A 15,720-nucleotide genomic window follows, 5' to 3' on the forward strand; every position below is an offset into this window, starting at 1 on the left:
AAATTCAGAATTTCTATGCAAACACATATACACAAGAGATTAAATGTAGGTTTGGGTTTTGTTCTTAAATCAACAATGGATATTGCTGGTATCAGACTACATTTAAATAGCTAAGTAGCATGACTGCATTACAAAATAAGTCTCTACAATCTTGAAAGGAAAAACAGAAGTATTCAGGGATACAAAGAAAAAGCTATTTACTGATGACACAACTAAGCACGTATTAAGTCATAAGTATCAGATGAATTTACTCTTCTACACTGAGGACACAAGCACCAGGACAGTCTGGTGCTGAATGGTGCTAAAAAGCACCCAAGAGAATACAGAAGCAGGAGATCCCCAGATCATGCTTTCTTCACATACTTCTCATGTAGAGAACAGCCCTCTGTTTCTAATAGGCAGTAATCTAGCTGTTTTTAAGCAAGAACAACTCATCCTAACACCCTGTCCCATATAAGAACATGCATGCTGCTTGACTGCCTGTGAGACTGGCACTTACACTAGCTAAGATCAGTGCTCTTCAACAATACCATAGACTTCATGATTGTAATTTAGAAATATCTTTATTTTTATACAAGGGCTGTTCTGACTGTATTTTATTACTTTGTCCTACAGCATCAGAGGTGGATGTCATTGGTGGTAAGGTTCAGTAGGTTCAGTAGAGGCTGAACCTTCCCACTAATATTCCATTACATGTTGTTGCCATGTGAGGGGCAGTCTGATAAAATGGCATCTGACATGAAAGTGTGTAGGAAGCAAAGAGGTGGAACTGAATTCCTCCATACAGAGAAAAAGGCACCCACTGATATCCTTTTACTTTATCTGAACACTTGTGTTACACTCTGGCAATGGGGTATGTGAGAACAGCAAGGGGGGTTGGTGCGTTTCATACTGGCAACAGCTGATCACCTCTGCTGCGGCCTCTGGAAGTGTGGCATGCAGGCTCTTCTTCATTGCTAGTAAAAATGCATAGCTAATGGGGACTGGGATGAAAAAGAGTGCTTTGTAGCTGACAATTTGCTCTATTAAATAGTGTTATTGTGCTTTTGTATCTGTTACAATGTTCACTGAAATAGATAGGAGGCTCTACTTTTGGAGCAACCTAAGTAAAACTCCTCTGTTTTGAAAGGACATCTCATTAGCAATTTGATGATGAGACAGAGAAGGAAAAATAACTTTTGATATTAGGAACGTTGTCTTTTTTGTGGACTTCCCATGCAGTAAGATGTACAAATCTGACATTGGTTTGTGAAGTTTGATCCCACATCCAACGTTGGGCAATTAAATGAAATATTGATAGTCACATTGTTAACAGATCTTAAAGCTTATCAGTAAGACTAAACACTAGCACAAGAAAACCTCATGACAACTATAAAAAACGCAGTTGATTTTATGGAGCTAAACAAGAGTTTGAGAAGACTGACAGAGACCAGATTCTGCAAACTACTTTAGAGTTCTTCAGGTTAGCAGAAACAAGTCTAGTGTGAGAGGTAGCTTAAACAGCTGAAGAAGCACTTTGTTTAGCTGAGGATTACAGGACTGTAAAGCTATGTCCTTCTTAAAATTGTGCTGTCAGCCATGGCTCTTTGCCAAGTGTGTGAAGAAATAGCAGACTTTCTGTTATCCCAAGAGGCTATGAGAATCTGCCCTGTGCCAGGGTCAACACAGACTAGCATACCTAGTCATTCAAAGGTATCCAAAACAGGTATTTCATTTCTGTTGCATTGCTACTTATTGCAGACTCAAATTCTGGTTATCACCTAATATTGCATTCAGTGCTAAGGAACATGATGACAGCGGTGGGGAATCGTGGGTACATTCAATATCTTCTAAACTAAAACCAACGTAATACTATCTTTATGAATAACATATTTCCCATATCACAAACATTTCCCATATCTGCAATTATCCAAATCACAAGCTTCCCAAATAGCACCTAATTAAGTGACAAGCTAAGCACAAAGGACAAGGAAAACACATTTATAACTAAGAGTGTTTAATCATGCTCCTGGCTTGGGGAACAAACATCAGCTGTTTGCAAGTACTTTCTGTGAGAGTTCTTACCAGGTTAGGTGACAGCAGTGACTGGAAATGAAGGAGAACACCGGCACTGGCTATCTGTTCCAACCACCTTCTGCTGGCCTCCAGCGTCTCCATTTCATATTCTTTGTTGTTGTCAAACATCTGATTTAAGGCCACCATCAGTTGCTCGGAAAAAGCACAGACAGTGGCCACTAGACTCTGACAGAAGACCATGTCTCGCCTCAGTTGTATCTCGCTGTCTGTGATGGATAAAAGCCAAAATAGGAAAAGCAAAGCAGAGATGGAGCAGAAGATTAACAGTAAAGTAACTGGAACTGATCTTTTTATTTAAAATAATTTGGTTTCTAGCCCAAGATAATGACAACTTTACAGCCTAATGTTATTCAAGTTAGTGGTAAGTCATGACCAGAACTGTCATTTTCCACTTCAAATTTCCATGTATTTCCATCAATTTCATGCACTTTAAATGTTAGAAGGTGATGGATGTGAGTCACATCTCTTTGCTGCTGTGGGAAAACCAGGAGGACACAAAAACATTTACTTGATACAGGAAAGTAAAAACAGACAGAAGTTCTTAACATGACTCTGTCATCTCATCAGCTTTACAGTGTCCAGCTGTGTAGGGCAGATGAAGACTGTCTGCTATAATTTGCAGACAAGGGGTATGGAAGTGTTGCTAGCAGGACACAATCGTATGAATGTGAAATCTATAAAGGAAGCACAGAGCAGCAACACATATCCTGGAAGCAGTAGAGATTTATGCAGTGAGGAAAGTCCAAGGCAGGTCCCCAGGTAGCATTCTATGGAATCCTTAGCAGCAGATTTAAAATCGGGTCTAGCTAATCTATCAATTTATTCTGGAGGGCACAGACATCAGGTTAGCTAGGGCTGAAAGCAGCTAGAAAAGGAAACGTTCTCAAATAAAGCACAAAATCCTGTTGTTAAATATTCAGTACTTCCTCCTTATTCCAATTCCTTAAAATCTTTAAGTATTTTTATCATTATAAGCTGTTAGGCAAACGTCAATCACAGAAGGTACAGGTAGATTTACTGTTTCTCATAGTAAGAGAGGAAGATTGGATGACAGAGGTCTTTCCAAAGCCTAAAATCTTTCTCCACAATTTAGGTTGCTCTGCCTCTGAGAGATTTATCTCTTCTTCCACATTTCTTTGGGGCTGGCAATTTAATTGCATAAGTCACAAAATTAGTTTTGACCTTGTAAGTACACTTTTCTTGGACTCCATGTACTTCTGAAAGTTATTCTGTCCCTTTTCCTACCTTTCAATTTTGATTACTAAAATATAACTCCATTATCAGTCTCTCAAGTTGTGCAGAAGCCAGTGCAAACAGACTTTTCACCTTTAAAAACACCACTCTCCTCCAGCCTCAGAAATCCCACTGGCTTATACATGATCTAAAACTTTCCCAATGTCATTGCAGTGCTTAGGGATTTGGGGCCAAAAAACCTTCTCTAACCTTGCCTTGCTCAGTGTTATCGCTATTTGTCTAACAGCAGCTGATTTTCAGGGCCTTCCTCCACACAATCAGCTTCTGAAGCAGCTCTCTTGTTTCTCTGACACCTCGTTTTGAAATCTTATCTAATACTACTTGAATATCAGATTCTGCATACAAGAGGACTTCAGGATTTTTTTCACAAAAAAAAAAAGATACAAAATAAATTACAGAATTTGTAACCTTAAGTAATCATGTAAATAGAACACACAGCTTATAGGGGGGAAAAAAATCAAGTCTGGGTTATTTTTCAGGCCACTTCTTATTTTAAATGCTCAAAAAAATTATTTTAAATTCTTATAAAATGTGGAATAAATATGAAAAAGAAATATTATACTCTCCTTTATAAAATCTAATGTCATGAAATCATGCAATAACAACACATTCACATGATAGTGATGTTACAACAATCAGCTTCTACAGTGAGCTATGACTGCTTCTTACTCGCTTATGCACCTACAAATCACACACAGAACCTTCTGTCGTATTATTTTCTAAACACTAATTAGTGTTCATGTATTTTTGTATTTTTATTTTTATTCATGTATTATTTTTATTCATGTATTTTTGCAGACAAATAAACACTGTGCATTTAAAGCTGTATGAGCTGAAAGTAAACCACAGAACTGTGAGATGCCTTCGAGAAAGCAAGGATATTAAAAAAAACACAACTGAACAACAATTCTGCACTCCATTATGTTGTCTCAGGTACACAGTATGAGAACAATAAAAGGAAAGGCACAAGTTATAATAGCAAGGCAAGTCTGGAAAGAGTTAGGAATGAAGTGGAAAAAAAATAAAAGATGGTCAAAAGGGAAGAGCACAAAAGAAGAAAGACAGCAGAAGTACTTTGCACAAGCTTAGTAATTTGGCAGCTATTTCACCTGCCAATATTCAAACTGTATAGCCAGAGAATGCATTCTGCTTAAACACTGAATGTGCAGTGTTTGATAGAATCATCTTTGGAATTGTATCCATCAGGGATCTTCGCTGTAAACACGGGAGTAACGCTGGTTACTATCAGGTTATATTTGGTATTCTACCCCTTTCTCTATTCTGACAAAACAAACAAATAAAAATTGTCAATGTCACCTCCCAAAATAAGCAAAATTACCTGTATACTCCAGAAGTGCCAAGAGTATCCGTGCCTTCACCTCTTAAAGAAAAAAGAAAAAAAGAATTATATTGAAGTCACAGTTAAAAGGATTTTCACCGAGATAATTATGCACTTATATTATAAACATGGCAGTTCTTCCATATATAAGTAGCTTCCAAGTTCTTGTGTATGCCATCCTATCCTATACCTACAAAACAGTTTTAAGTTTCAATTTCACTCAGTTTTATATTTGACTTGATAAAACCAATAAGCATCAAAAGCACCAACGTTGAGAAAAAAAACACATGAAGAAGCAACTCCTATCTCAGAGTACACATGTACCAGCTGGTCAATGCAAATATGAAGAATTTCTGTCTTAATACTTTGAAAGACAAGACCTGTTTTCATCAATTCCCAGACTACTCCAGTTTTCCCCTTGCCCTCTGGTTGCATACTTCAACATGAGGATAATGTGACATTTTCGTCTATATCAAAGTATCCAGTAAAAATTAGAAATCACATTTTCACTTAATTCTCAGTCTTCAGCATATTGTTTTCCTTGTAATATTTGGTTTTGCTTAACAATTTATATAATAAAAGGTACAAATTTAACAAATATCATGCTGACAAAAACTTTTCATACATCTACTTATACTGTTTAATAAAAGGAAAAAAATACAGTATATAAAAAACAAAATAACCCTTTTCTTTCACATTTTATTTTTGATTTGTCAAAGTTTTCATGTTGAAGGAAGTGATTCCTCCCATCTATCTGATACCAGAGTTACTACAACCTTAGATTGTGAAATTTCCAGCACATCAGTTTTTCTACAGTAAGTGCCTGAGGAACATGTCACTATTTCACATGCTTTCGCATCTTGCCAGTCTTTCTTCCACACACCCAATTTTCTATGCAGTTCTATTTCAAGAATAGGAATACAAACAGTTGTTATATGGTATGCATTCATCTCAGGTGATGAAATTGACAGTATCAACAGCACAGTCTGGACTCTGTGTCTGACCATACCTACTCAAAGTTGGAATTAATACCTAAAGGTGGTACTTAATATTTGGTGACTATGCTTAAAAAACATTTCAAGCCTGATCTTCAGCCATACTGTACACACACTAAGAAAGGAACTAACAGTGCCTGTGCATCAAAATGCCTGCCCACAGAATCTCAAATACAAGAATCAACATTAATGATTACTCTAGAAAATTGCCTGGTGAAAAATCTTTGCATTTGCTTTCTGTTACTTGAGAAATAGAGAGACTAATAACTTCTGATCTCAGGCAGTGAGGTGTACTCCACTTAACATTTAGCTTAGTAACTGAAAATATAATAAAGGAGAAAGTATTTTCTATCTGAAGAATTTAGACACAGTGAGACTATTATTTGCAGCTTGTTTTATATGAGATTTGTTGGATCTCCAAATTCAAAAGCACTTGAGATATCTACAAATAATGATTTCTTGCTTACGGGAAAAATACAGGATGCATCGACTTGCCTTTATCATTGCTAGAAGTCTCAAAATATACCCTCACACAAGAGAATATTTTTAGATTATTTAAGTGGAGACTTACCTGGGGTTACAAGAGAACCTTGGATGTCTCTCAATCTCCTGTTTTTCAATAAAATCCAAATGCTACAGAAGTTTTCAGCCCTTGCTACATGGCACATGCAAAGGAATAACTTTCCAGCAATTTCTCTTTAGATCATGTGTTACACAGTACAAGAACCTTTCAACATTTTTCCCCCCTCTAACACTATTTTGGTCTTTGCTAGAAAAACTTTTATCTTGAAGGCTAGATTTTAGTTTTGTTTCTCACATATGAAGATATTTTTGTAGTAACACAAAGATTTGTACTTTGTGTTTTATTATTTCATTTGAAATATATTTTTATGCCTTCATTGACTAAAAAGCTCCTACACTCCATGCTAAAATAAACGTGACCTTTCTCAAAAGAACAATGTTCCCTGATTAAACTTAAAATTAATTTGTTAACAAAAAACTTGCACTTCCTCATCAGTTTGTGTGACTGGCTTTGACGTCCTCTGGAACATCATTTTTAAATATGCTACTTTTATCTAGCAGGGTGGAGAGAGGGAGAGTGAAGGGAAGCATTTACAGAAGCTTAACTTTGCCGTCCTTACACCTTTCTGTTGTTACGTATCCTGAAGTTCCCTTTCTTCCCATCCATCAAACTGATTTTCCTGCTTCCTACTCAAGTCATCCCTCATATTGTTTTTCCTGCACTCTGATTTCCATGTCACATATCTCATATACTTTCAAAATCTTGTACCTACATTATTTTCTCTCTGTTCATCAACCACTGAATTCGTGCTGTGACTACTGCTCACTCCTGCACAAAAAAAAACAAAACAAAAAAAAAAAAAACTCCATCTTCCAAGATCTGCCTCAGCCAAGAATTTATCTTCACCTTCTTTGGTGTAACAATTTAGTAGGCCCAGTCACTCTAAATGAGAACTTTCATTTTTCCTGAAGTTTCTTACCTCCAGATAAATCCTCCTAGAATATGTATGCCATTTAATCACAGGACTCTTCAAGTCCATCACCTTGATTAGCCTTCCAAGGCTCACTTCTACTGCAACCATAGTAAACTCTCCTTTTCTAATTACATGATATTACAACTGACAAGAGAGAAGGCAAACCTCATGTGTTTTAAAGTTATTCTGAAGGAAGATTTACTTTTGTTGTTGTTGCTGTAGATCTAGTATTAATAAAAAGAAAACTAACTGGTCAAAACAATCACTCTCTCATCCTCAAGGCATTCTTATGTTTCCCCATTTCTTCATACATACTAAACAAATTAAATAAAAAGAGTAACAAGATCTAGGTATTAAACAATTCATTTTCATGAGGATCTCATGTTTCCTTCTGCATTAATTTACTAATCAGTCTCATATAACACAACATGTTCCACAAGGCAACAGAAAAGTAAATATATATATATCACAATAGTCTGTGACATATTTCTGAAAATAAAAATGAGTTGGTTTCCAGTACAGAGAATGTATTTATTGAAAGCATCCATCTCTGCTTTACTTTAGCACTCATCAGTAGTGGTTAAGCATGTTATTTACAACTATTTTTCCCCATGGTTTTCTGTCTGTGATTTCCTCTGCTTACTTTCTCTAGAACCTGATATAAGAGACAATTACATCTTTCTGATTATTGAAATATCACTTTACTTAGGAACAAACACGAAGATACTTCAGACAGCTTTGAATATCCCAAGACCTTGTTCAACTTGCTCAAAAGAGGCTTAAGCCCAATCAAGCAGTCAAATATGGCACATACTTTGTTTCTTCTGAAAGAGGGAAAAGGGAAAAAAAAATGCAAATAAGAGAGGAAAAAAGAAAGTTAATTGTTGTACCATGTGTTAAGCTTCCAGCCAGAAACAGCTCAGAACAAAAGTCTTCTGTGTATCCTGACCATATGTGAGCAGAACACATAATGGCAAAAGTAGAAAGAAGAAAAATGCAGATATGAGGGGAAAATTTAGCTGCTATAGCATTTTTAACCTTGCTTTCTGCTCATCTGATTTTAGTTAGATGCAGCCGCTGGTTTTGTCTCACATTCAATTTATACAAGCCTAAGCCTGACTGAATGACAGCAGCCTCCAAAACTGCCTGAGGGACACGTTTCTGCTCTGAATCTTTTCAGCACTGAATTAAATATACCTGTCCAGTCATGCCTTGTAAACTAAGCAATTATTCACTTCCACTCTCCTATTTCTCCTTCACACCATTTGTGCCAGGGAAGCCACAAGAATCTTTTGCTTTCAGGTATCCTTCCCATCACTTGAAGGCCTTGGTCCCACAGACAGGTCAAAATGATGATGAAGACTTGGGTAACATTCCTCTAGATTCTCAGGACCAAGTATGAGTGGTACAAGCAGGAGGCAGAATAAGAATTAACTAAGAAAAAAAAACACAATACAGCAGAAACCTTTAAAGACTATTAACGTTGAATAAACAGCTTCAGATGGTAACTTAACCGTAAAACAAATTATTTGGTTAAAAAGATGGCACAGAACCAGTGTTACAAATCTCTGACAAATCCTTAGGTGACATGGATGGAACAAGAGAGCCAAGAATATTTAGAATTGGCAGATAACTTCCAAGACACAGTGATGAGTAAAGATGAGGCAGATTGCACGCTGTCCTTGAACACAAGAATAATGCCTTTTCATGTTCTGAACTCTGAGCCATGCAGCATTTACAAGCACAACAATTGCAATAAAGTTAGCTACTATAAATTATTAACAGAGAAAATCTATTTTTCATCCTAGTTTCTGAAACACAGAGAAAATGTTCAGTAAATTTCTAGACTCTTTCTGATAAATATCTCTATTACATTATAGTAGCATTTGAAAAAGTGAAATCTTGTATAATGGAAAGGTGGTGATTCATTTGGACCTTGCTGAAGTCCTCCATGAAATTCTGTACTAGGCTTAAAAACAAATTCATTGGAATAATCTCAGTCCAATATTAAGGGTATAAGATCAATGTTGAAACTGGTCATTAATGCTATTTACAGGCAAATAATGTATACAAAAGATTGTCAGGCTTCAGAAGAATCTTTAGAAGAGGGGCAGTGAAAGACTGTTAAAGATATTTCCATTCCTCCCAAACTCTGAAACAAATTAATATTTGAATATTCTTTGATAGAAACTAGAAACAGCTCTTCAGAAAATAAGTACAAAAAATACTTTTTCACTCCGTGGCAACCATAATTAAATTAAAATAAGTATTCTTAGTATTAAACAATTAGCCCGCTGTGATTGACCCTATATATGCAGGAGCCATTCTTGTGGTTGTTCTTATAATTTTCTATCACAGTCTGAAAATATGATTGTTTCTGATCTGAGAATAAAAATTCAGATGAGGAGGAGTTTGTTTTGATGGATTGATTTCTGGAGGTTTATCTTAGTAAAACTTAGCAGAAAGGTTTTTTTTAGTGATCCACCTTTTTGTTGTTTCTTAATGGAGCACCATGGAAATTAGCCAAGAAAATGAAAGATAAACATACACACAAACCATTCAAAGTTAGATCTGACACAATTCTTTGTTCTCACATAGACTCCTAGTGCAAACAGTTCTATAAAGATCATTTGGCTCATTATTTCTGTTTCACTGTCAAACAGTACACGAAATAAAGCAGAAGCTACACGTAAAATTTTTTGGTGAGGAAATCCATGTTTCTTATGAAGCCAGGAGACTAGGAAACCACAGATCACACTGTCAATTAGTGGCAAGGAAGAGCAAAGCACTAAGTAACTATTACACAATGGTGGGAGGGAGGTAAAGAAAGAACAATAATGGCACCAGGTGTGATAGACTGAGCAAGTGATAATGATTCCAGAACAATGACGGATAAGAGGAAGAAACAGGCCAAAGGTTATTTTGCAGAGTCTTCATCTTTCCACTTAAGATGGTACGAAAAAAGGATTTTAATTTCAAGGAAAGCCCTATGTGTCCCATGAAGATGACAAATCAGTCAAACTCCCTGTACTTATCTGAAAACTCTCTTCCCTTCAGTATCTAATATCAGTAGGGTAAGCATCAGGCAGCTGAGACGTGTTCTACTAATCTTGTTACTACAAGCATTAAAAAAAATCCTCACATTCAGGTGTTGAAACAAGCAACTGTACCTTTCCCCTTCCCTTTTCCAGGAACTACACCATAAACTGAGTGTTTGTTTATGGCCATGCTCTTCCTACTGACCTTCAACAAATTTTCTGATACTCTGGGCAAGACTCCGGACACTGCTGGGAAGGTTCCAAGGGTCTTGCTTGATGTGAAGTCGTAACCTCTTTGGACAGCTAAGCTTCGGTTCCATTTCCTGCTGAAACTCTATACAAAAATAAAAACAATATTTCTTCTGTATAAATCTCTTGAGAAAAATCACAGGAAGGCATTATTTCTGTCTAAATGCTTTCACACCACATGAAGAGATGATCTTATTTAACTCTTGTTACAGTCAGAGTGACAAGCCTAACAAAAGCTCTCCACTTAGTCAAAGGAGAAAGAAAGCAGCAAGACAAAAAATAGCTCCTTCTGAACCAGGTATTCAAGACAGAAGGTGACCTCATGGAGCAAGAGAGCCTGGAACTTTTAGAGGCAAGTGTATGCAAAACTAATCCAATTAGAAAATCAAATTGTAATTAAGACAAAATTACTTATTCTTTGACCTAGTCTCTTAAATCATTCAAGTACCCCTTGTACTTCTTCAGAAGTTCATGAATACCAAGAATAAAACATCCAGCTCATCCATACCTTGTGACTATTTCGACATTTATTATATCACTGAAAGGTCAATGCTTTGTTAGTCTGTCACATGCTTAGCCTGAAACACTGAGAAACTTAAGTGAGCACAAATGCTCTAGGTTCATTCTCATAGTCTTGGTCCCAGAATTGGAAATGGAAAAAGAGAAAGTAAGTAAGAGGAAGAGTTTATGCTGACTTCCAAACAAACTCACTGAGTACTTAAGGCTTCAAAAGACCAGGTAACTGGTGTACAATTACATTCTGTTGACTTCAGTGGGATTCTGGTGATCTGTAGAAGACAGATCTGCTCTCTGCCACTTACAATTAGCTTTCTTTGCAAAAAGACATTTGACAGGGTCAAATAATCCATAAGCAAACCTACTGCACAGCTATACACAATACAACATTCTGCCTCCCACTGACCTTTCTAATTATTTTTAACTCTTTGCTAAAAGAAGTCCATAGTGTTTTTCATCATAATCTTATGGCTATCACCACTTGCCTATTTATATGTTCAGAATTAGCAACTACGTAAGTAGTGGCAAAGTATCTCAAATTACACTTTTTTTTTTTTAAATCAGAAATATTTATGTAAGTACATAAATGGTATAAATATTATTGTGACTATAAATTTACATTTGCAAATTGTAAACCAACTTCATAACAAAAATATGTACAAAATGACTACAAAATAGATTAAAACAGATCAGAAATTGAGACAAATAGGTAATAAAGACACCTGCAACACACAAAATCAGCTTCTTACTTCAAAAAAACTCAGTAATTCTATAGCCAGTTAAGAATCTAAAATTTAAAGTTGATTTTCTAAGAAATATGAAATACGTTGTGCAATAGAAGTGTCAGAAACAGCTTTTCCACTAAGTCTAAAATCTACTTAAAATTTTCCAAGATCAATTATCACACAGTATGGCAAAAATAAGCAAAAATCAGTTTTTTAACACCCAGCTCAAGGAGCACATGGCCACATCCATATACTTTTCAAGCTGCCTTCTGATTCAGATAGATAGAATTGTTACCTTGTAGGCCTCGGCCCGGTGTGAAGTGTTTTGTCTGTTCAAAGGCCCTCATCACAGCTGGTCCTTTCAGAAGACTGACAATTGAGTCAACCTGTTAGGATCAAAATTCTGTCAGACAGGTGTTTTCTATAGCAGAGATCTGAAATTCTTTCTTTGAGAAACACAGACTAGAAGAAAACACCTTTGGATGCTTTCTTACCTAATTGCTGTAGTTAAAGCTCAGGACTAGAGAATGTTACTAAATACAAGGGCCTGTTTAATCGGTGGTTTTGAACTATTTACAGAAAAACAGAAGGAGAAGGAGTAAATACATACCATCCCAATAAACAGTGGAAAGCAAAAGTAAAAAAAAAAAAAAAAAGAAAAGAAAAGAAAAGAAAATTGCTAAAGACATTTTAGCTCAAATATCTATGTTATTACTAAAGGGAAAAAAAAAAAAATCTCATACTTGACCAAAAAGATGTTCCAAACAGCTATGGAGCTTGTCTTGTTTATCATGAGAGATTCGAACACTTATGGGAAGCTCATCGCCTGAAAAATATTTTAAAATTAAAAATTGTTTAGAAGGTTCAGCACATTTTCCAAAATATTTATAGCCTGGGTAATCTAGTAATCTTTGCACATATACTGATACTTAGGCCTTCAGGATTATACTCGCCATAGTTCTGGTAAACACAGTACATTATTCAGAATCACAGAATGGGATTATTGAATCACCAAGGTTGGAAAAGACCTCCAAGATCATCCAGTCCAACCATCCACCCATCACTAACATTTCCCTACTGAACCATTTCCTCAGTACAACATCTAAATGTTTCTTCAACACAATCCCACAGTATGCAATCCCACGTAATTTGCATTAGGCACACAGAATAATGCAGAAATAGCACTTAGAGAAGGGATCGTATTTAAAATCCAAGTGGACATGGATTTAGGCAATGTGGTCTAGCTTGAACAGGGGATTAGACTGGATGATCTTAAGAGGTCCCTTCCAACCCCAATGATCCTATGATCAGAACACAAGAATCTTCTGTGCTGGACAACACAGCCCCAGACTAAACAGCAAATTAGCAGGAATAGTGCAGACCACAAAGTCGCCAAAAATCAAGACATTTTTATAGGGACTGACTCTTCACAATCTTAATGCTCTTACTATTGAAATGGTTCTGATAGTTCGGTACTTAAACAACAATACAGTAACCAAACCCTGCATTTGATACAAAGGTTTTAGAAAACAATTTTCTGTGTACCACTAAGACAACGCAAAGGAGGATTCTCCTAGGTCACGACTGTCAGTCACTTGCACTCTCAGACAACAGGTGACACAAGCTGAACTCTTTCAAAAACTGAAAAATTGAGCTTACAACTGGTTTTCCCCCTTGCTGTTACAATGACAGATAACAAGTAGCCACTTGATAATTTATAACCCAAATTTATTCATGGTCAATTTAGACTCATTTTTCTTATGTCAGTGAAACACTTAAATAGCAATTTTGTCTCCTTGATTTTCCTTTCAGCTCTTTTAGATGCCCTTATAGGCAGCAGTTATAACTTTTCAGAAGATTTTACTAGTAACACATGGAGCACAGTGCCAAAGAACTCCAATCTGACGTCAGCCATGCTAGTTTTGGAAGTAGAAGAAAATTAAGTCATTCAGAGAGTGGGAGTTCACTGAGTGGGAATACCTATCAACATTAACATCGTATATCTGCACTTGACACCTATACTTTCAGGTACCTAAAAGCAGTATCTCAGAGTGTTGCTTCACTAGGTCATATCTGTTTGTCAATACACTAGGTTGAAGATAAAGACCCTGTGTTTTCTTCATCCCTTTTCTCTGTATCTGCTCCCCACTCTTCAAATTTCTTGAAAGTAGCTGACCAGAATTACATTATTCATAAAGTATCTCAGATACCTTGCATAATGTCATAATACTTTCCTAAAAAAAAAAACTCCTGATATGAACAGCACTAAAGTTTTCTTTCTTTATGACTAAGTCTCAGCATTGGCTCATATTCAACTAATATGCCCAGTTCTTTCTGTTTCTAAATCATTCCCAAATGATAAACTAACAGCTTAGAGCAAATATTTTTATTATTAGTCCCTGAGTATATGACCTTGTACTCCATGCAGTTAAATCCCGTCTCATTCCTATTAGCAGCTGCATTTATTTAAATTCAATTTGTCATGGCATAAACAAATATGTGCTCCTATGTGGTCTCACAAACATACACAGCCATATCCTGCATTCTGGATGCTGACGCAGGCTGGGCAAGCATTCTGTGCTCACCTAAAATGATCCTTACCCTGTACAACATCTCAACATAACTCTGACAAGGTCAGGGCATGAAAGTGGTTAAAAGTAGTCATGCTAAGAGCTCTAACTAATTCAGTCTATCTACAGAGGTGCTGGAATGCTGTCTCTTTCACAGAAGAACTCTAAGTGCAGCTCTAGCTAGGTAGAAACAAAACAACACAATTCTATTACCAAAGAGGAAGCAATTTTTATAATGAAAACAGCAACAGAAGTCCCAGGTAAATGAAAAGAATGAACTTGGGTAAAAGGAACCAATGACAGATTCATAGCTGACTTCTCTAAACATACCTGAATCCATTTCATCACTGTGAAAGTAAGAACTGCACTGACTGCTGCAAATGCTGGTGAACGACGCAATGGAGTTCCTGTTGCTGTTGCAATCACTTGGAAAACAAAACAAAGCAGAATTAAATAAAGCCATTTCCTTTTACACATGCATTATATCAAAATTATATTTTTTTTTTCCCTTTTCTGCTTTTGACTTTAGTGATGAGACAGTCCTTAAATTTTTTTTATTAACATTAAATATCCCTGTACTCACGCTGTCATAATTTAGTCATGGTAAAGCTCAGACAGCTAGATTCTCTAACTTGATACCCTTTTCATTGTTAAGTTTGCACTGCAAGCAAGTATTTGCAGACTGAAAATATATACTTTCAATGTGAAACAACTAAATTTTCTTACACGAGTGACAGTTTTTGAATCTATCGCCTCAAACAATTTTGTAACTCTACATTTAAATTCTGTATTCAGTCCATAACTAATACAGTATTACCAAGTACTCTGGTTTTATGACTTGAAAACTAGAACTCATATTGGGCTTAGAACAGATTTTATCAATTTCACTAGCAGAGAAACTCAAATTATGAACTACTTATCTCTACCAGGCTTAGTTTCAAGCTACAACAGAACTGCTTTCTTCAGAGTGTCTGGTATGATGCTACATTTTGGTTCTAAAAGAACAGTGCTGATAACACACCAGTGTTTATAGTTGCTGCTAAGCAGTGCTGTACGGAGCTGAGGCCATTTATAGGGAAGGGCCAACGAGCTGGGAGGGGACAGAATCAAGAAAGCTGACTTAAACTGCTCAAAGGGATATTATGCAGAAGGAGTTTTTGAAGGAGATAGAAGTTCTTCTCATCTATTCCACTCGCTAAGAAAGGAGCTAGCTCGGCATTGCTCAGGGGTGGTGAGCAATTGCTTGCTTATCACTTTTTATATTCATTCACATATATATTATTCTTTTTCTTTTAGTAGATAGTTTTGTCTCAGCCCACAAGATCCACTTATTTTATTTTCTCCTCACCCCACTGTGAAGCGGGGGAGTAAGCTAAGGGCTGCGTGGTGTTGAGCCAGCTGCTGGGTTAAACCACAACACAGCCAAAATGCGTTTTATTAGTCCAGCTTTTCCAATTGTTCG

General features: G+C 36.4%; 1 protein-coding gene across 2 annotated transcripts in view; it reads right to left on the reverse strand.

Annotated features, from left to right (window-relative positions):
- The window catches only part of PREX2 (phosphatidylinositol-3,4,5-trisphosphate dependent Rac exchange factor 2), a 218,495-nt gene that overhangs the window by 48,546 nt on the left and 154,229 nt on the right, over positions 1-15,720 (reverse strand). For both annotated transcript variants that reach the window (XM_048938904.1, XM_048938903.1), the window contains exons 27-32: positions 14,589-14,683; positions 12,432-12,514; positions 11,984-12,074; positions 10,404-10,532; positions 4,670-4,711; positions 2,065-2,282 (exon numbers count right to left, since the gene is read on the reverse strand). In XM_048938904.1, the coding sequence (XP_048794861.1) occupies positions 2,065-2,282; positions 4,670-4,711; positions 10,404-10,532; positions 11,984-12,074; positions 12,432-12,514; positions 14,589-14,683 (658 nt within the window). The remainder of the gene's footprint in view (positions 1-2,064; positions 2,283-4,669; positions 4,712-10,403; positions 10,533-11,983; positions 12,075-12,431; positions 12,515-14,588; positions 14,684-15,720) is intronic.

This window comes from Lagopus muta, chromosome 3 (assembly GCF_023343835.1).
Source record: "Lagopus muta isolate bLagMut1 chromosome 3, bLagMut1 primary, whole genome shotgun sequence".
NCBI lineage: Eukaryota > Metazoa > Chordata > Aves > Galliformes > Phasianidae > Lagopus > Lagopus muta.